Source organism: Mustela putorius, unplaced genomic scaffold (assembly GCF_011764305.1).
Source record: "Mustela putorius furo isolate JIRA1106 unplaced genomic scaffold, ASM1176430v1.1 tig00000695_pilon_pilon_pilon, whole genome shotgun sequence".
Classification (NCBI taxonomy): domain Eukaryota; kingdom Metazoa; phylum Chordata; class Mammalia; order Carnivora; family Mustelidae; genus Mustela; species Mustela putorius.
Genome location: NW_025421447.1, coordinates 1,973,871 through 1,995,401, shown reverse-complemented (window position 1 = coordinate 1,995,401; position 21,531 = coordinate 1,973,871). Strand labels below are relative to the sequence as shown.

The 21,531-nt window shown below is 41.7% G+C and overlaps 1 protein-coding gene across 3 annotated transcripts in view; it reads right to left on the bottom strand.

Annotated features, from left to right (window-relative positions):
* Window positions 1-1,035: 1,035 nt before the first annotated feature.
* The window catches only part of THEM4 (thioesterase superfamily member 4), a 56,315-nt gene continuing 35,819 nt past the window's right edge, over window positions 1,036-21,531 (bottom strand). The window contains exons 5-6 of one of the 3 annotated variants that reach the window (XM_045083058.1): window positions 16,989-17,113; window positions 11,904-12,516 (exon numbers count right to left, since the gene is read on the bottom strand). In XM_045083058.1, coding sequence (XP_044938993.1) covers window positions 12,476-12,516; window positions 16,989-17,113 — 166 coding nt within the window. In that variant the 3' untranslated portion in view covers window positions 11,904-12,475. Of the gene's footprint in view, window positions 2,003-11,903; window positions 12,517-16,988; window positions 17,114-21,531 lie in introns of those variants that run through there. The other 2 variants (XM_045083059.1, XM_045083060.1) reach the window with 2 other exon arrangements.

Here is a 21,531-nt window from a genome sequence, read left to right as displayed (position 1 = left end):
AAGGAAATGTCTTCCGCCTTTGCCTCCTTGTGGACCTCTGTGCATCACACTTACACACTTGCCTGGGTTTGTAACAAGAGGAGGAGAGTAAATCCTGGTGGTGGAGTCTTGAGATCTGGAGTTAGAATGACAGATGCAAATCCCAGGTTTGCCTCAGCTTTCCCATCTGTAAAATGGGAACATTAAGAGTTCCTACTTCATGAGGTGGCTGTGCGATTTTGGGAAATTTACTTAACCTCACACAGTTTGCTCACAGGTACAATAAGAAGTAAAGGAGGTAAGGCAATAATGTGTTTACACAATGACTGAAAACTTGTAATTTTAGGCAATAGCTATCTTTTTTTTTTTTTTAAATAATTCTTAGACTGTTGTAGGCTTGAACCACTCCAGAGAAGCCCTATGGGCCAATTTGTCTTCGTTTCATTCACACAAGGATACAGTCTCTGTAAACAGCCTGTGCACACCATCTCTAACACTGCTTTTCCCAGGGGCAACTCAAGACACCGTCAGCCAATGAGGGCAAAGGCCTTGTAAAAATCTATTGTGCAGGTTCTGAGAAAGAAGATTCCTTTTTTTTTTTTTTTTTTTTTTTAAGGTCTTACTTCTTTATTTGAGACAGAGAGAGAGAACACAAGTTTGCTTAGCGGCAGGCAGAGGAAGAGGGAGAAGTAGGCTCTCTGCTGAGCAGGGAGTCTGATGCAGGGCTCGATCCTAGGATCCTGGGATCAGGACCTGAGCGGAGGGCAGACGCTTAACTGACTGAGTCACCCAGGCACCCTGAGAAAGAAGGTTCTTTTTTCTTTCTTTCTTTCTTTCTTTCTTTCTTTCTTTCTTTCTTTCTTTCTTTCTTTCTTTCTTTCTTTTAAGATTTATTTATTTGACAGAGAGGTCACAAGTAGGCAGAGAGGCAGGCAGAGAGAGAGGGAGAAGCAGGCTCCCTGCTGAGCAGAGAGCCCGATGTGGGTCTTGATCCCAGGACCCTGAGATCATGACCTGAGCTGAAGCAGAGGCTTAACCCACTGAGCCACCCAGGCGCCCGAAAAAGATTCTTAAGGTCCGTGTAGATTGCTGCAATCTTGAATTTGATAGCCCTTGGGTTTGGGTCCCTTTCCTCCCCTCTCCCTTTCTGTCCTTGCCTAGATTGCCATGCTGTGGAAGCACAAGGCTGAGGGCAGAAAAGGGTTTACAGGAGGGTGGGTGGACTGCCACAGTTCAAGGCTGGCCACAGTTTTCCCCGGGGAGCTAGCTGGGACCTTCACATTTATAATTGTGCACACACTAGTCAGAGTGTTTAATGCTAGTTCTAATAGTGTGGGGTGGGGATAGCAAACACAGCGTAGGGGTTCTGAGGGAGCCTATCTCTGTGGCGGTGCTTTGCTATTTCTCTAGTTGACCCTTAGTTCACTGTAGTGACTGAGACATGTCCCCCCACCGACCTTGTCTTTCTTCCACTGTTACTAGGGGTCACCTAGGCACATCTTGCTTTCATGGGGAGAGCCACCACTGCTTTCTGAGGGGAGGATGGCAAGTTGTTTTCCCAGAGTGAGGCTCACCTCTTTGTGTTCCTGCCAGCTGGGCCTGGGTTCCAACTGTGCTCTAAGGGTAAATTACAGATAGACACCGTTCTTCAGCAGGGGTCCCGGATGTGACCACTTCTGGGTCTGCAGACGCAAGGACTAGGTCTGGCACCCAAAGGGCTGAAAGGAGTCAACTCTAGAGTCCAGCCCTCTCATACACCTTCCAACTCTTGCCCATGACTTCTGCCTCTTTCTGCCCCCCTGCCTCCCACCGCACCTTACTCCCCCACCTGGGTACCTCCAGACATGATTATAAAACACTCGACTCTTAGAAAGGTCCCGGATCCTTATGCAATTATCTCCCTACTTCCTCACGGACTCTCTGGGCTTCACATGTCAGTAGTTGAAGGGGAAGAGTTTGTGAGGCCGTGGAAAGAAGGATGATTTGGTTCCATTTGTCCCTCTGCCAGTCTGACAAGATTCCACTAGAAGAGACAGAAATGGGGTGACATGTCAACCAGAAATGGCTAATCCTCTTCAAAAGATGTTTTGTTATATTAACTCACCAGGCACTTCTCCATTAATTGTAGGTTGAGTTTATCTCATATAAGTTATATGAGACTATATATATGGTTCCTGGACTATAGCTATGCTTATTTAACATTTAAACTCTAAATACTTCACACATTGCTGCATCCTGTGGGCTCAGTAGTGTGCTGGCATGGCTCCCAACCAATGTGGTGAAGAGGAGAGTGACAGTAACAGCAAACATGCATTTTACATTCATTTACTCACTTAATTCCCCTTACAATCAAAACTAGGGACTAAGATTACTTAACTTGCTCCAAGGCACAGTCAGGATGTGAAGCTAGGCTGTCAAACTCTGAAGGGTAGGCTCTGACTTTCTTTCCCTGTGACAGACCCTGACAGACCTTGACTGACAGAGCCTGAAAGACCCTGACTGACAGATGCTGACAGACACTGATGGATCGTGGGCTACCAGAAGACTTCTCTTTTGAGGAAACCTGGGTGGATGAGAAGCTACCAGTAAGAGGACCTGTAGTTACCAAGCTCTTCCACCAGCCAGAGGCCATAAATTACTGCGTATATGTCTCCTTAGATGAGCACAGAGCCCAGCCCTAGCCAGCAGAAGCCAAATTTCAACAAGTTTTGTCTTCTTTTTAAGGGTAAGGGTGTCCTATTCAAATCACTTTTCTACCTGGGAATTCATACACATTTTTACTGAACACTTTCTCTGCATCATACTAAATGCTGTGTATGGATTTGCTGTTTTAAGCCTCATATCCTCATGAGGTATCCATTATTTTTAAAAAATTTTTTACAAAAATTAATTTATTTAACAGAGAGAGAGTGTGATAGAGCACAAGCGGGTGAGGGGAAAAGGGAGAGGGAGAAGCAGGCTTCCCACTGAGCAGGGAGGTTGATGTGGGGCTCGATCCCAAGACTCTGGGATTAAGACCTGAGCCAGATACTTAACTGACTGAGCCACTCAGGTGCCCCAGGTATGCTCTATTTTAAAAATCCAACTTCTATTTTATCAAAGTAATTTCTTCTTCTTCTTTTTTTAAAAGATTATATATATTTATTTGACAGAGTGAGAGAGATCACAAGTAGGCAGAGAGGGGGGGTGGGAAGCAGGCCCCCTGCTGAGCAGATAGGCTGATGAGGGGCTCGAACCCAGTACCCTGGGATCATGACCTGAGCTGAAGGCAGAGGCTTAACCCACTGAGCCATCCAGGTGCCCCATCAAAGTAATTTCTTGCATAAAGTTTAAGGTTAAGCTTTATGGAAGTAAATTTTTTTTAAAAGATTGTATTTATTTGAGACAGAGTGTGCGTGACAGAGTGAGAGAGCAAGAGTGGGGAGGAGCCGAGGGAGAGGGACAAGCAGACTCTGTACTGAGCCCAGAGCCTGATGTGGGGATTGATCCCATGACCCTGAGATCATGATCTGAGCCAAAATCAAGAGTCGGATGCTTAACTGACTAAGCCACCCAGGCCCCCACCCCCAAAGTAAGGTTTATTATTAAAGACAACATATTCCCGGGGCGCCTGGGTGGCTCAGTGGGTTAAGCCGCTGCCTTCAGCTCAGGTCATGATCTCAGGGTCCTGGGATCGAGTCCCGCATCGGGCTCTCTGCTCAGCAGGGAGCCTACTTCCTCTCTCTCTCTGCCTGCCTCTCTGCCTACTTGTAATCTCTCTCTGTCAAATAAATAAATAAAATCTTAAAAAAAAAAAAAAGACAACATATTACCTTCACACTGCTCCGTTTTCCACTTCCATAGATTCAATCACTTTTAACTATTGTAGTGTTCCTTTGGTTTTTTAAAACTTGATTAAAACGACTTTCCATTGTTGGGTTTATACTCTGGGTTTATTTCCCTAATATTTCCATATTTTATTTTGAATTAGAACTTATGAAACTTCAAAATATTTAAGCTATATTTTTAATAGGAGCTTTGTAAGAATTTGTGTATTCAGCAATTAAATATTTGCAATTTCTTTTATATTAAATTGTCTCTTAAACTAAATTTTAAAACTCAGTACTGGCACTGGGAGCCTCAATCCTAGATTTATATTATTTTTTAAAATATCACGAACTCACAAGATGGGACTGGGGAGGGAGACAAACCATAAGAGACTCTTAATCTTAGGAAACAAACTGAGGGTTGCTGGAGGTGTGGGGGGAGGGATAGGGTGGCTGGGTTATGGACATTGGGGAGGATATCTGCTATGGTGAGTGCTGTGAATTGTAAAAGACTGATGATTCACAGACCTGTATCCCTGAAGCCAATAATACATTATATGTTAATAAAAAAATATATCACGAACTTTGGTCTTCTACTCTGTTATTTATTTGCCAATATTTAACCCCTATTTTTAAAAATTTAAATTCAATTAATTAATGAATAGTGTATCAGTTTCAGAGGTAGAGTTTAGTGATTCACCAGTTGCATTTAACACCCAGTGCTCATCATATCACATGACCTCTTTAATGCCCATCACCCAGTTACCCCCTTCCCTGACCTATCCTTCCCTCCAGCAACCATCAGTTTGCTTCCTATAGTTAAGAGTCTCTTATGATTTCATCTTATTTTTCCTTCTCTTCCCCTATGATCCTGTTTTCTCAAATTCCACATTTGAGTAAAATCACATGATAATGTCTCTCTGATTGACTTATTTCACTTTGCATAATAACCTCTAATTCCATCGGTGTCATTGCAATTGGCAAGATTTCACTTTTTGATGGCTGAGTAATATTCCAACATATACAGCACGTCTTCTTTATCCATTCTTCTGTCGATTTGGTCTCTTTCCATAGTTTGGTTATTGTGGACATTGCTGCTATAAACATTGGGGTGCAGGTGACCCTTTGGATCACTACATTTGTATCTTTGGGGTAAATACTTAGTAGTGCAAATGCTGGGCCATAGGTAGTTCTATTTTTAACTTTTTGAGGACCCTCCATACTGTTTTCCAGAATGGCTGCACCAGTTTGCATTCCCACCAAGAGTGTAGGAGGATTCCCCTTTCTCTGCATCCTCTCCAACATCTGTTGTTTCCAAACTTGTTAATTTTAGCCATTCTGACTGGTGTAAGGTGGTATCTCATTGTGGTTTTGATCTGTATTTCCCTGATGTCAAGTGATTTTGAGCATTTTTTTCATGTGTCTGTTGGCCATCTGGATGTCTTCTTTGCAGACATGTCTGTTTATATCTTCTGCCCATTTCTTGACTTAACCCCTATTTTTGTATCAACATCACCCCCAGGCTTTTATCACAGATAAATACAATGTACACTCAGGAAATCACTCACTCCTCTTAATATCAGTCTATTAATTAGACCTGAAAACTTGCTACATAAAAACTTTTCTAAAAATTCATAAAATATTCCCTCTATCATTATCTATTTGGGATCATCTGTGCCACTAGCATTTATTCACCTAATTCTCTATCAATTGTCTAGTGCCACATTACAAATTACCTAAAATTTTAGCTCAAAATAACATTTATATCATTTCAGAGGGTGAGGAATTTGGAAGTGTGTTAACTCTGTAGTTGTGGTCCTGTTTCTCAGGAGGTTTCGGTCAACCTGGTGGGTGGGGTGGAGAGAGAGATCGGATGGGGAGAGGGAAAAAGGAAGGGGGGAGGGGAAGAGAGGGAGGGAGAGAAAGGGAGAGATAGAGATGGGGAAAAGGAGGATTCAAGATGTAAAGATGTAAGCTTTTTTTTCTTTTAAAGATTTTTATTTATTTTATAGAGAGAGAATACACAAGCAGGGAGGAGGGGCCGAGGGTGAGGGAGAAGCAGACTCCCAGTTGAGCAGGAAGCCCATGTGGGGCTCCACCCCAGGACCCCAGGATCACGACCTGAGCTGAAGGCAGATGCCCAACCAATTGTGCCACCCCAATTGTGCCACCCAGGTGCTCCAAGATGTAAGCTTTCTATTTGTTAGACGTGCCATTAAGTCCCACCCACACTCAAAGGGAGTGGAATTAAGATGTAGTATAGTTAACATACAGTGTTAGTTTCAGGTGTACAATATACTGATTCAACAATTTATACATTATTCAGTGCTCATCATAAATGTACTCCTGGGTGGGGGGATGGGTTAAATGGGTGATGGATTAGGAGGACACTTGTAGGGGGTCCCTGGGTGGCTCAGTTGGTTAGGCATCTAACTCTTCATTTCAGCTCAAGTCAAGACTGTCGTGAGATCAAGCCACGTCCGGCTCCACACGAGGCATGGAGTCTGTTTAAGAGTCTCTCTCTCGGGTGCCTGGGTGGCTCAGTGGTTAGGCTGCTGCCTTCGGCTCAGGTCATGATCTCAGGGTCCTGGGATCGAGTCCCGCATCGGACTCTCTGCTTGGCGGGGAGCCTGCTTCCTCCTCTCTCTCTCTGCCTGCCTCTCTGCCTACTTGTGATTTCTCTCTGTCGAATAAATAAATAAAATCTTTAAAAAAAAAAAAAAGGAGTCTCTCTCTCTCTCTCTCCTTTTCCCTCTGCCCCTCCCCACCACTTCCTTCTCTTAAAAAAAAAAAAAAAAAAAAAAAGGCTAGCACTTGTTGCCATGAGCACTGGGTGTTGTGACTAAATTCTGTACCTGAAATGAATATTACACTGTACATTAACTAACTGGAATTTAAATAAACTTAATTTAAAAAATAAAATTTATAAAAACTTTAAAGAGATAAAAACATTTATGCAAGAAGTTGTGGGAAAAATATATAATACAGTATATCAGCCATTTAAACCACGTTCAAGTGTACAATTCAGTGGCATTAATTGCATTTATGATGTTATGCACATGAAATGTAAAACTATTTTCCAAAGTTTTCAACACCTGAAACAGAAACCATATCCATTATGCAGTAACCCCTCATTCTCAGCTCCCCCCAAGCCTCTGCTAACCTGTAATCTACTTTGTGAATAAATTTGCTTATTCTAGGTATTTCATACAAGTGGAATCACACAATATTTGTCCTTTGGTGTCTGGCTTATTTCACTTAGCATAATGCTTTCAAGGTTCATTCACGTCAGAATTTAGTAATAGCATTCTTTTATATTCAAACAAATATATTCATATTTGTTTATCCATCCGTCTGCTGATGGACATTCCGGTTATTTCTACCTTTTGGCCACTATGAATAATATGGTAATGAACACTGGCATCCAAATATCTAAGTCTCTCTTTTCTTTTTTTAAGATTTTATCTGAGGGGCACCTGGGTGGCTCAGTGGGTTGAAGCCTCTGCCTTTGGCTCAGGTCATGGTCTCAGGGTCCTGGAATGGAGCCCCGCATCAGGCTCCCTGATTGGCAGGGAGCCTGCTCCGCTCTCCCCACTCTCTGCCTCTCTGCCTACTTGTGATCTTTGTCAAATAAATAAGATCTTTAAAAAAAAAAAGATTTTATTTATTTGAGAGAGAGAGCATGAGCAGTGGGGAGCAGCAGAGGGTGAGGGAGAAGTAGGCTCTCTCCTGAGCAGGGAGCCCGACATGGGGCTTGACCCCAGGACTCCGGGATTGCGACCTGAGCTGCAGGTCTCTCTTTTTAAAAGAGTCTCTCTTTTTAATTCCGGTGCATTGCCTGGGAATGTGGGAGGAGAGAACAGGGTGTGACTACTAATGGGGCTGTCTTCTGGGATGATGAAATTTTGAAACTAGGGAGAGGTGGTTGTTGTACAACACTGGAAATGTACTAAATGCCCTGAATCATACATTTTATTTTATTTTAAAGATTTCATTTATTTGACAGAGAGAGAGAGAGAAAGAGGGAATACAAGCATGGGGAGTGGGAGAGGGAGAAGCAGGCTTCCCGTGGAGCAGGGAGCCCAATGAAGGGCTCAATCCCAGGACACTGAGATCATGACCTGACCTGAGAGCAGACGCTTAATGACTGAGCCACCCAGGCATCCTGAGTCAGACACTTTAAAAGTTAATTTTATGCTATGTGACTTTCATCTTGATTAAAACACACACGCACAAAGTGGTTTCTCTTCACATCTACTGGGATGGCCATATATACATACACGTATGTGTGTATGTACGCATGTGTGTATGTATATATAAATATATAGATACAGATTTATTTATTTTTAAAAAGATTTTATTTATTTGACAGACAGAGATCACAAGTAGGCAGAGAGGCAGGCAGAGAGAGGGGTGGAAGCAGGCTCCCCACTGAGCAGAGAACCTAATGCAGGGCTCCATCCCAGGACATTAGGATCATGACCAGAGTGGAAGGCAGAGGCTTTAACCCACTGAGCCACCCGGGTGCCCTGATTTTTTCATATAGTAAAAAAAAAATAAATTCCATGTATAACTGTCTGATTGACTAATTTCACTTAGCATAACAGCCTCTAGTTCCATCCACATCAGTGCTAACAGTAAGATTTCACTTTTTGATGGCTGCATATTGGATCCTTATCTTGTTCCTGATCTTTGCAGGGAAGCTTTCAGTCTTTCACCAAGTATGCTAGCTGTAGGTTTTCCATAGATACCCTTTTATTATGTTCTGCAAGTATTCCTAGTTTTCTTGAGTGTTTCTTCATGATAGGGCATTGAATTATGTCAAGTGCCTTTTTTGCATCAATTGATCATGTGGTTTTATTCCTTTGTTCTCTTAACATGGTGTATTACATTATATTCTTTTGAACTACCCTTGTATTTCTGTGATAAATCCCACTTGGTCATGGTGTTTAATCTTCTAAAATGTGATGTTGGGGGAGGTGGGCCTGGGTGTTTCAGTCGGTTGGATGTCCAGCTCTTGATTTCAGCTCAGGTCATCTCAGGGTCCTGGGACTGAGCCCCAATTCCGACTCTTTGCTCAGCTGAGTCTGCTGGAGATTCTCTCTCCCCCTCTGCCCTTCCCCTCCGCTTTAAAATAAATAAATCTTTTAAAAAATAAATGTGCTGCTGGATTTAGTTTGTGTTTTGTTGAAAATTTTTGCATCTATATTCATAAAGGATATCAGCCTATGGTTTTTCCCCCTTATCTGTCTGCAGTTCACTTAATTTTAAATCCGTAACTAAGATGAAAAATAAGCCAATTCTGTAATTCTGAGCTGATGTTAGTAGTGACAAAGAATATTATCAAAAGAAATTTTGAGGGATGCCTAGGTGGCTGAGTGGTCAAGCTGCTGCCTTTGGCTCAGGTCATGATCCCGGGGTCCTGGAATGGAGTACCACATAGGGCTCCTTGCTCGGCGGGGAGCCTGCCTCTCTGCCTGCTTGTGTGCTTTCTCTGACAAATAAAATCTTAAAAAAAAAAAAATTTAAATCTTCCTGAAACATAAAATCCAAGACTTTAGTGATTTAAACTTGAGATTTTCTTGTGTCTACCATAGAGAATGCTGTATGGTTGGCATTGGAAAGAGGGGTTTGCCTAGGGTTCCATGATGGCTGGTTATTAGATAAAATAGTCATTTGGCCTCATGACTCCCTGTGATAGGTGGTCAGCATCTTGAGAAGGAAATGCGAATTGAAACACAGAACACAAAGGACGTCTGCACCCTAAGAATAGGTTTTTCTTGACTTCCTTTTATGTTTCATTCCACCTTCCCACTGGAGAAAAAGTTAATTTTTAAAAATTCCTTCAATGTACTTCTGTACATGACCATCTATTATATTTCCTAGGCATTTAGAAACCTGGGGTTAAGAGCAAAAGCTGGCTGCCCAATTGTTTGCCCTGATAGTTCAAAGGTATTTTAACACTGACCCACATCAATTCCCAATCTTTATTCAAACTGTTCCCTACTGGCCAGGGTAATGAGGGGAAACGGGCATGGAGGAGTATCTGCACAGCAACAGCTACACAGCAAGCTCATGACTGAGCAGAGCTGGCCCAGTTCTCAGGAAACTCCCCTCCTAAGCCACCTGCCCTCCAGCTTACAGATTTATCAAAAATGCAAGCTGATGAAGGCAAGAAAGCAAGCTTGGTCAAGCCTAGGAATGGAGTCTACTGCATAGCAGGGAAACCATTTTGCCCTTGCCGGCTGTGGAAGGCCCTGCATAAACAGCCACCAAGCCTTTCCCGCGGCTGACCCTGTGCAGGTGCAAGCAGAACACCCGCAATACAGACAGCCCAGACACCAGCAAAACAGTGAGACGAAAACCTTACATGTGGATGGGAAGGAAGGTATGCACATACGTAATAAAACCTGGTCCTCTGGGAATCTTTGTTAGGTTCTTTTTAGCTTGGATGATGGCCTGGTATGCTTTAGCAATTTGAAGTACCTTCTCTGTCTAAACTCCTTTCTACTAATTAAGTGAAACTAGATGGCAGTGTTGGCTCATTCCTTCAGCTTCACATTTTTACACATGCCTACTATTCATGAGAAGCTATGAGAGAGGCATCAAGAGCCCACAGGCTCCAGTGTCATTAGATGGAAGATCTGGAAGAGAGGCTGTTGCCAGACATGCAAACTACACAGATGCGGGCCAGGCACCTGCCCAAGCTCTGCCAGGATTTCCAGGAAGAAGGAACTGTTAGCCTCACCTTTACTGTGACCCTGATCTTCTGCTGGGGCCTTTCTTGCAGCCTGGAAACTGCAGGTGTGCCCCAGGGATGGGAATCTTCTCTGGGCTTGGCCATCCCGGGATCAATCCACTCTGGCAGTGGAGTCGTCTAGCTGATCTTTCAGCTGTGCAAGGATGACTGGGTAGGGGGCTGCAAGGCTATCCCTAAGTCATTAGGTCGAGCCATAGGAAATTGTATTTGACCATTCTGACCTTTGAAAATGGCTATTTTGTGTGGTTCAACCTAAACTTTCTTAAGGGGAAAGAAAGGCAAGAAACTGAAGCCCAAACTATTGTCTGCAGTAGATTCTATTTGATCTATTAGAAGCAGAATAGGTTTCCTAGAACATTAGTCTCCCAATTCGTTTTTTCATCTTTCATCTTGTTTAAGGTTCTGTTATGGGGTGAACCATGTCCTCCCAAAAGGCATGCTGAAGTCCCAATTCCCCTACATCATAATGAGAACATATATGGAAATGGGGTGCTTTTAAGTAGGGTCCATGACCCCAGTGCAGGGCTTGAACTCATGACTCTGAGATCAAGACCTGAGCTGAGACCAAGAGTTAAATGCTTAACTGACTGAACCACCCAGGTGCCACAGAAATGGGATCTTCATCAAGGTAATGAGTTTAAAGCAAGGTCATTAGTGTGGGCTCTACCAATGACTGGTGGCCTTATAAAAAGGGGAAATCTGGCCAGAGGGAAGATGATGGGAAGGCAGGAGTGATGCATCTACAAACCAAGGAACTGCTGAGGCTACCAGCAGCTAGGAGAGAGACTTGAGCAATCCCTTCCCTAGAGCCTTGAGAGGAAGCTTGGCCTTGTCTTGAGAGGGAGCTTGGCCTTGTAGAACTCTTGACTTTGTATTTCTGATTCCAGAACTGTGAGGCAATGAGTTCCTCTGTTGTTTGAAATCACCCAATATGTGATACTTTGTCATGGCAGCCCTGATGTGAAGGTCTGAATGTTTGTTCCCGCCACTGCCTTCGTGTGTTGAAATCCTAACACCCAACGTGATGTTATCAGTAGGTGGGCTGTAGAGAAATATGTAATAAAGTAGAACCCTCCTGTGTGGTTAGTGTCCTAATAAAAGAGGATCTAGAGAACCTCTAGCCCTTCCTACCATGTGAGGACACAGTGAGAAGGCATCAGCTCTAAGCCAGTTAAGCTAGCCTTCACCAGGTGACTTTGACTTTCTAGGTTTAAGAACTGTGAACAATTTCCGTTGGTTATTTTGTTCTGTATTTTGTTATAGCAGCCTGAATGGATGAAGATACCTGGGAAGTAAATACAGGTTCCTTCCAGTGAAGATCAACTATGCTGTTGGTTAAGACACAACAGGACAGCTTATGTTGGTACAGCCATTTAATCCCCAGGATTCAGAGTTGAGGTATCATTCATTCCTATAGGAACTAGTTGTGCTTCCTACTGTGGCCAAAGAGATTTTGTTTGGATATAATAAAGCTAGCTTTGTAATTTATATCTCTCTCTCTCTCTCTCTCTCACACACACACACACACACACACACACCTTCCTTCGGTTTTCTGGCATTTTCTAGTTTGTGTTAAGAGTTTCAATATAATTTTCTTCAGTCTGTAATGGGGAAGATACTATGCTTATGCAACCTTAAGGAGCCCATTCAAATTTAGGAGAACCAGAAACTTATTCTGAGGACACACAAAAAACTGCTGATACTGTCACAGAGAGTCCTTCCGTGTTAAAAGAGTTTAGAAGATGCGAACACCTCCTGGAGTTGTATTTCGAAGATTTGTTCAGGAAGATCAGTATTAGCAGGCTTCACCCCCTGGGGGGGCCTCAAAAGTGGGTAAGCGGGGCAGGATCAGAGACACCAGCTTCTTCTGGAGGAAAGGAGAGCCCAGTGCAGGTTGGTGCAGAATGCACCAGAAACTTTTATGGCGAAGTTATGGCGAAGTTTTTTTAGGATCCAGTTTTACAAATAAGCCTAAACAAACAAAATAACAGAAGGTGATTATAAGCTGGCTGACTACAGTCGGATGGGACTTCTCTGAGTAGAAATGTATACATAAGGAAAGGGATTTTCACTCATATTTGTACCTTCCCTCTTTGGGCCTACTCTCCTTTCTTAGCCAAATTAAGAGTCAGCTTTTGACTATCCCAGTACAACAGCACCTCCAGGAACCGTCCTCTCCCACTTGGTCATGTTCATGGTTCATTACCACTTCCATTAGAGAGTGAGGGAAGTGAAAGGAGGTGAAATTACAACTAAGCCATAGGGAACCTTTGATACTGAAAGCTTTAGGGAGACAGGACATATAACCACAGCCTGGAATGGAGTCTTTAAATTTGCTATGGATTCAAATTATTCAGGATCCTATTCCTGCTTCTTTTACCCATCATTTCTGCAAACAGCTACTAATTGGCAGGGGGTGGGGAGGAGGAATAAATATTAAGACACAAAAAGGAGTAATTGTAAAGGAAAAAAAATTAATAAACACAACTATATTAATGTGAAAAAAAAAACAACTTCCATTCATAAAAAAGATACCTCAGAGCAAATAAAACTTACATACTGAAAAGTGAGGCTTGTATGTCCAACAAAAACACTAGTTTAATACAAAATAAAGAAAGAACTCCTATAAATCAGGTAAAAAAAAACAATAGAAGAGGCTGAACAAATAGAAATTTTATAGAATGGGAAACTAATACAGTAGAGAAATAATATGATGAAATGCTCATCTTCATGGGTGATTAGGAAAATGCTAATCAAGATCACACAAAAATAACATTTTACAACCATTTCACTGGCAAAAATCCAGAAGTCCAACTTTACCAAATGCTAGTGAGGACAGAGCTCAACGGAATCTCATCTATTGCTGGTGGGAGTATAATTTATTAACAGCTTTAGAAAGCAAGCTAGTTTCCTCTCTGAAGCTGAACACTCCCATATTCTACAACCCAGAAATTCTACTACCTATATGCCACGCTCTTGCCCGTGTACACCACCAGAATGCTCACAGCAGCCCATTCACGAGTCTAAGGCCCATGGGAGACCTGAGTGGCTCAGTCGGTTAGTCGACCAACTCTTGATATCGGCTTAGTTCATGATCGCGGGGTCGTGAGATTGAGGCCCACATCAGGCCCCAGGCTGGGTGTAGAGTCTGCTTAAGATTCTCTCTCCCCACCCTGCCCCCACCCTCTACTCTCCCTGCCTCTCTTTAAAAAAATAAAGTAAAATAAAAATAAAAAAGAATCCAAAGACCAACATCAGAAGAGGATATAAATCCACTGTGGTATAGTAACACAATGGAGTATCACTAAGTAGAAAAAACGCGGAAACTACATGCCAACAACAGAATGAACTTCAGAAATGTGAAGCTGAATGAAAAGACAATCAACTCTCAGAAAAATACATACAGTGTGTGATCTTTTTACAAAGTTCAGAACAACTAAACTGTACATTCCTTAAGTACACACATATATTCTTGATAAAACTTATTAAAATAAAAAACTAGGTATAAGCAAATATAACTTTTTTTTTTTTTAATTTATTTGACAGAGAACACAAGCAAGGGGAGTGGGAGAGGGAGAACAGGCTTCCCGCCAGAGCAGGGAGCCCGAAATCAGGGCTCGATCCCAGGATCCTCGGATCATGACCTGAGCTAAAGGCAGACACTTAAAGACTGAGCCACCCAGGCGCCCCTAACATTTTATGTTTATTATACTTCAAAAACCTCAGGAAAGCAGGAGGATGAGATGGGAAAATAATTAGATAGGAAGATGATAGTAGGATTCTGATTCTTGGCTGATGGTAGGTTTTCAGAGTGTTTCTTATTAAACTGAAAAATACTTTAGTGAATAAAGAAATAAAAGATGACTGTTTCATGCATCAATGATGCTTACTGTGTCCTAACTCAAAGATTCTGATTAAGCCAAATGTGGGCATCTGAGGTCTATTAAATAAAACGGAACAGGGGTGGCCTGGGTGGCTCAGTGGGTTAAGGCCTCTGCCTTTGGCTCAGGTCACAATCCCGGGACCCTGAGAAACAAGCCCGGGATTGAGCCCCGCATCAGGCTGTCTGCTTGGCGAGAGCCTGCTTCCCCCTCTCTCTGCCTGCTTCCCCCTCTCTTTGCCTGCCTCCCTGCCTACTTGTGATCTATCAAATAAATAAATAAAATCTTAAAAACAAAAACCAAAAAACAAACCCAGACCAGAAACAAACAAAAAGCACTGGGTATCTTAATTAACTCGTCTACCAGCTGAAGCTAAGGAATGTAAGGCTTCAAGGGCTCCTCCCTTGCAAGGGCCCAGTCAGTCGAGGGGCCATGAGTGCGCAGGGATACAATCTGGAACCACTTGTGAACAGCTTAGAGAGACCACAGAGGGAAGGGACCTGCATGTCCAGACAGCAGCAGCAGTAGCAGCAATGCTGCAGTTTCTTTCCTCTTTTTAAATAAAGACTCACATTTGTACCCAATTCTGCATTCTTTAAACTGTGCAAGTTTTAGGTGCCACGAAACCTAGCTTTTGTCCTGCTAATCCACTGACATAATCATGCCACAAGCTACACACAAGGGCCTATGGTGGCTTCTCCCTCCAACCTACCTGGTCCTCCTCCCAGAGGAAACCAAAGTTTGTGTGGCACTCCTGAAGGTCTATTCAACACAAGAATATACAAATACTTCCCCCTCTCTCCTACTTTTTACTTTGAAATGTCAAGCTGCCAGAAAATTGTGAGACTAGTACAAAGAATGGTCTCCTCTGGCACCACTGGAGTTTAACTTGCCAAAATGTGTGTAAAATGACAACATACAAAGTTACTCACACTGTTATTTCTTTTTTTTTTTTTTTTTTTTTTTTAAGATTTTATTTATTTATTTGACAGAGAGAAATCACAAGTAGATGGAGAGGCAGGCAGAGAGAAAGAGAGGAGGAAGCAGGCTCCCCGCTGAGCAGAGAGCCCGATGCGGGACTCGATCCCAGGACCCTGAGATCATGACCTGAGCCGAAGGCAGCGGCTTAACCCACTGAGCCACCCAGGCGCCCCCACACTGTTATTTCTAAGAGCAAGAGACTAGGAAAACATTCATGTCCAAGATCTTCAATCCAACCAACATCACAGCATTCATTCTAGTGTTCTCTTTCCATATCTGGAAATCCCTTCTCTGACAATGAGGCACCTGGCTCCCCTCTTGGCAGCCAGCCTGTATAAATGCCACCATCCCACAAGGCTCTGACACCCTGCATTGGGCCACCTGCCCTTCATTCCACTCGGGCTCCAACATGGTGCTAAGCCATCATAGCCATACCTCACCACAGCCATACCTCACCGCAGCCTTTGGTCAATCCCAAGCCTATCTTGCCCACTCTACCTAATGGCTTTTGGAATAAATTATTCAGGAAGGAGGGAAGGAGTAAAAGGGAAAGAGGAAGAAAAGGGTAAGAGAATGCATTTTCTGTATTAATGATAATGATAGCACATTCACAGTCCTGTATCTTAGGGTTTTCATTCAATATATATTAATGAGATAGCCCCATAGCTAAAGAATTTCCTTATTATTTATGGTACCATAACATTCCACAAAATTTCTTGTGGCACACACAAAAATGGTTGCTCAACCAGTCTCCCACTGACAGGTATCTGTGTTCTGCCAATCCTTTGCTCTCCCAAGTATCTTTACAAGAGTAACACAATTACTGTGATAGTAGAGCAACATATACATTGTAATTTTGCACATTTTAGTACACCTGTGGGATAAATCCTAGAAATAAGTGAAAAAGAGTACAATGACTATGTAGGGATGTTTGTTTTTTGTTTTTAGATTTTATTTATTTGACAGAGAGAAACACAGTGAGAGTGGGAACACAACCAGAGGGAATGGGAGAAGGAGAAGCAGGCTTCCCACTGAGCAGGGAGACCCATATGGGGCTCAAACCCAGGACTCTGGGATCATGACCTGAGCCGAAGGCAGATGTTTAACGACTGAGCCACCCAGGTGTCCCATGACTTTACAGTTTTGATAGATTTTGGCAAGTAGCTCTCAACCAGTGTTTAAGAATACCTTTAACAGGGCGCCTGGGTGGCTCAGTGGGTTAAGCCGCTGCCTTCGGCTCAGGTCATGATCTCAGGGTCCTGGGATCGAGCCCCGCATCGGACTCTCTGCTCAGCAGGGAGCCTGCTTCCTCCTCTCTCTCTCTCTCTCTCTCTGCCTGCCTCTCTGCCTACTTGTGATCTTTCTCTGTCAAATAAATAAATAAAATCTTTAAAAAAAAAAAAAGAATACCTTTAACTTTTATTTTTACATGATAGGGAACTAAGAATTTCTGGGCATTTGTGGGTTATAAAGCCAAAGCAAAACAAAAACAAAAACAAAACCCAACCACTTCCAAGTCCCCAAACACAAAACCCAAGAAACTAAACCAAACCAAAAAAAGACATAGTAGCAGTTTCTTACTCGTTGCCTCAGAGTATAGAGTCTTTTCATCCAAACTTTGGACATTACAGGAAACAAACAGTTTCCTTCCTTCAATTTTATCAAGCTGGCTATTTATCACAACAACAGAACAAAGGGGGATAGGCCTGCAGGAAAAAAAAAAAAAAAGGAGACAAAATTTGTTTTTATTAAATTTATGTAACACTGAAATGACCAAGTGCTTGTGAAGTGCTGGAAATCTCTGATAGCTGGTATCAGCATGTGTCAGATAGAACTACCTTCTCAGATCAGACACCCCTACCCTGGGCTGAACCCAGGCTGCCTGCCCTTGATGTTAGCTTCAGAGAACCTGAGGGATTCCAACTTTTCAAGGCACAGGCTGTCACATCTGAAGACCCAGAGCAAACTCTGAAGCATACTGGAATCCTTTAAAGAAATGAAAACAGGGCCATGGGAGGTCTCATTTTCTATCATAATCCAAATTTCTCACCCAATCCCCTTTAGAGTGACTGTCACTAGAAAGTCACCCAATAACAACAAACTGCAGGTAATAGCTTAATGTAGGCCGTTCAAGAGAACTTTCCATAGTAACAGAAATGTCCCACCTCTGGTGTAGTTGTCCACTACAGTAGCCACCTTACAATGAATACCCAAGAGGAACTGCTGTGAGTTAGAAACTGAATCTTTAAATTTAATAAATTTGTATTTCATTTTAAATAGCTACACATGACCAGTGGCTACAGTGGCCTTTGGGAATCCTGGAGACAGAGTGCGATGATGAAAGAGGTACCTTTTCAAAGGTGAAGTGTTACTTGGCAGAAATGTAACGTTGAGCAGGATGGGGTCTCTGTTCCTACAGTGCCACCACAGAAAGGAACTACTCCAGGTGGACAGGAAGTCATCACAAGTGATTACCTCTGCCCTGGTTTTGCTCCCAATTAGCTTTTCCTGAACCTCCTGATAGAACAACCTAATTCCACTTTTATTACTTTAAACATACTTAAATATATTCTTTATCATGTAGAAAAACCGTCTCTAGGATCTAATTTTATAGTATAAATAGTATAAAACTATTTGTTTAATGTCAATGTATAAAAAATATATATACTGTATAATATATTTAAGTATAAATGTATATATATGTGTGTATAAAATAAAGTCAATGTAAAAAACCACTGACTATATGTAAAGATGACCATTTTTCCCAAGTTGATTTTTAAGTTAATGTAACTGCTATCAAAATCACATTTTGTTTTTTGGTAGATTTTAGCAAATTTGTTCTAATTTTCATTCGATTCATTCAAATGATACAGAGGTAGCTGGTAAGACACAGGATTATGTAAGAGAAGGTATGATGACAGTTTGGGTGAGGAGTTAAAAATCTCAAACACAATTAGGAATAAAGGAAACTACCTCAACGTAATAAAAGCCATGAAAGAAAAGCCCTCAGCTAACACCATACTCCATGGAGACAGACTGAAAGCTTTTCCTTCTAGATCAGAAACACAACAAGGATGCCTACTTCTGTCACTTCTATTCAACAATTCCACTTCTTTTTTTTTTTTTTTTTTTTTTTTTAAAGATTTTGTTTATTTGACAGAGACAGATCACAAGTAGGCAGAGAGGCAGAGAGAGAGAGAGGAGGAAGCAGGCTCCCTGCTGAGCAGAGAGCCCGATGCGGGACTCGATCCCAGGACCCTGGGATCATGACCTGAGCCGAAGGCAGCGGCTTAACCCACTGAGCCACCCAGGCGCCCCAACAATTCCACTTCTATACATTAACAATGAACAATCAGAAAAGAAAATCAAGAAAATAATTATATTTAAAATAACAGAAAAATAAAATACTTAGGAATAAACATGACCAAGAAGGCAAAAAAACGTGTACACTGCAAACTACAAAGCCCTGTTAAAAGAAATTAAAGACAGAAATAAATGGAAAAAGTATCTGCTCATGGACTAGAAGAAAATACTAGTAAGATGTCAGTAGTATGCAAGCCAATTTACATATTCAATGCAATCTTAGAAAATCCCAGTAATTTTTAATTTTAATCCCTTAATTTTTTTGCAGAAAAAAGAAAAATCCATCCTAAAATTCATAGTATTCTCACGGGACCCTGCATGGCAAAAACAGTGTTGAGGGGTGGGGAAGAAAGCTCCAAGTCTCACACTTCCAGATTTCAAAACATATTAAAAAGTAATAAAAATAGTGTGGTACTGGCATAGAGACAAACATACAGACCAATGAAATAGAACAGAGAGCCCAGAAATAAACCCTTTCATCTTGGTCTAATGATTTTCATTAAGAGTATTAAGGCCACTCAATGGACTGTGCCCCGGAGGCTCAGTTGGTTAAGCGTCTGCCTTCCCAGGTCAAGTTCCTGGGACCAGGTCCTGCATCAGGCTCCCTGCTCAGCGGGGAGTCTGCTTCTCCCCTTTCCCTCTGCCTGCACCCCCTACTCGTGCTCTAACAAATAAAATCTTAAAAAAAAAATGCAAATCAAAGCACAATCATGTATCACCTCATACCATTAGGATGGCTACTATCCAACAAAAGCAAAAACAAAAAATCCAAGATAACACAGGCTAGCAAAAAGTTAGGCTGCCGATGGGAATGCAAAATGATGCAGCTGCTATGGAAGGAAACTTGTACAGTGGTTCCTCAAAAAATTAAAAATAGAGCTACCATGTAATCCAGCAATTCTACTTGCTGTTTAGTACTTACTCAAAAGAACTAAAAGCAAGATTTCACTGAGATATTTGCATACTCACGTTCATTACAGCATTATTTGTAAAAGGTCAGCAGTGGCAACACCCCAACTATTCAATGATGGATGTATGGATAAACAAAATGTGATATATACATGATGGCATATTATTCAGCCTTAAAAAAGAAAAAAAAAAATCCTGGGATGCCTGAGGCTTAGTTAAGTCTCCAACTCCTGATTTCAGCTCAGGTCATGATCTCAGTTCAGGGTTGTGAGATCAAGCCCTATACTTGGCTTGGCACTCAGCGGGGAGTGTGCTTGAGATTCTCTTCCTCTCCCTTTCTTTCTCTGTGTACCTCTCCCGCCTGCTCTCTCTCTCTCTCTAATATATATATATATATATATATATCAATCAATCTTTAAGGAAAAAAAGAAAGAAAAAGAAAAATCCTGTTACATGCTACAACATGGACAAAACATGAGGACATTTTGCTAAATAAAATAAGCCAGTTACAAAAAGAGAAAATGTTGTATCGAGTCCATATATATATATAGTCAATTCATAGAAACAGAAAGAAGAATGGTGGATGCCAGGGGGTTATAAGGACAGGAAAATAGGGAGTTAAGGTTTAATGGGTATAGGGTCTCAGTTTTGCAAGATAAAAAAGTTCTGAAGATTAGTTTCATAACAATTTATATATATTTCACACTACTCAAAAAAATGTTGAAAATATAAGGCACAGGGGTGTCTGGATGGCTCAGTCATTGAGCATCTGCCTTTGGATCTGGTTGTGAGATCTTGGGATCCTGGGGATCAAACCCCGCCATCAGGCTCCCTGCTCAGCAGGAAACCTGCTTCTCCTTCTCTTACTCCCCCTGCTTGTATTTCCTCTCGCTGTGTTTCTGTCAAATAAATAAATAAATAAAATCTAAAAAAAAAAAATATATATATATATATATAGTGTGTGTGTGTGTGTACTGTATATACATATACTGTATATACATATATACAGTATATGTATATACAGTACACACACACACACACTATATATATATATATATATATATATATATATATATATATTGCACAAAGCCCATTAAATCTTAAACACCACTGTGGGGATCCCTGGGTGGCTCAGTCAGTTAAACATCTGCCTTGGGCTCAGGTCATGATCCCAGGGTCCTGGGATTGAGACCTGCTCCTTGCTCAACAGGGAGTCTGCTTCTCCTTATGCCTGCTTTGCTTGCCGCTCCCCCTGCTTGTGCATGCTCTGACAAATAAATAAATAAAATCTCTAAAAAAAATTTAAAATACTATAAAGTAAGATACCAAAAAACCTAAATACCATGTGAACTCATAAACTTACTAAATGTTAAGAATTTTCCAGCTATGACACAGAAATGGCCCAACAGCAAGGTTATCCTGCCCACCATGAGAACACATCTAATATTTTCCTATTCTTCTGCACTATTCTCCACTCAAAAGAAATCAGCAATCTTTACAGAGTAGCTACTATACGTCTTGGCATAGATACACCTCGTTGTTGCTAAAATAAAAGTAATGATAATAACAACACTAACAATAATAATAATAAGCAGCCAACACTGAGTACTTATGTGGCCAGATATTGTTCTAAGTGCTCTACATGCATTCACTCATTTACAGCTCATAATGACCCTATATTTATGGTGGGTATTCTTAACCTCTTTTTAAAGATGATGAAATTAAAGCATACAGAGGTTAAGAAACCTGTCCAGGGCCATACAGGTAGTAAGTGGCAAAAGGGGCATTTGAACCTGCTCCAACATCTGTCCTCTTAACCACTACATTATACTGTCACTCTGGAGACAAAAGT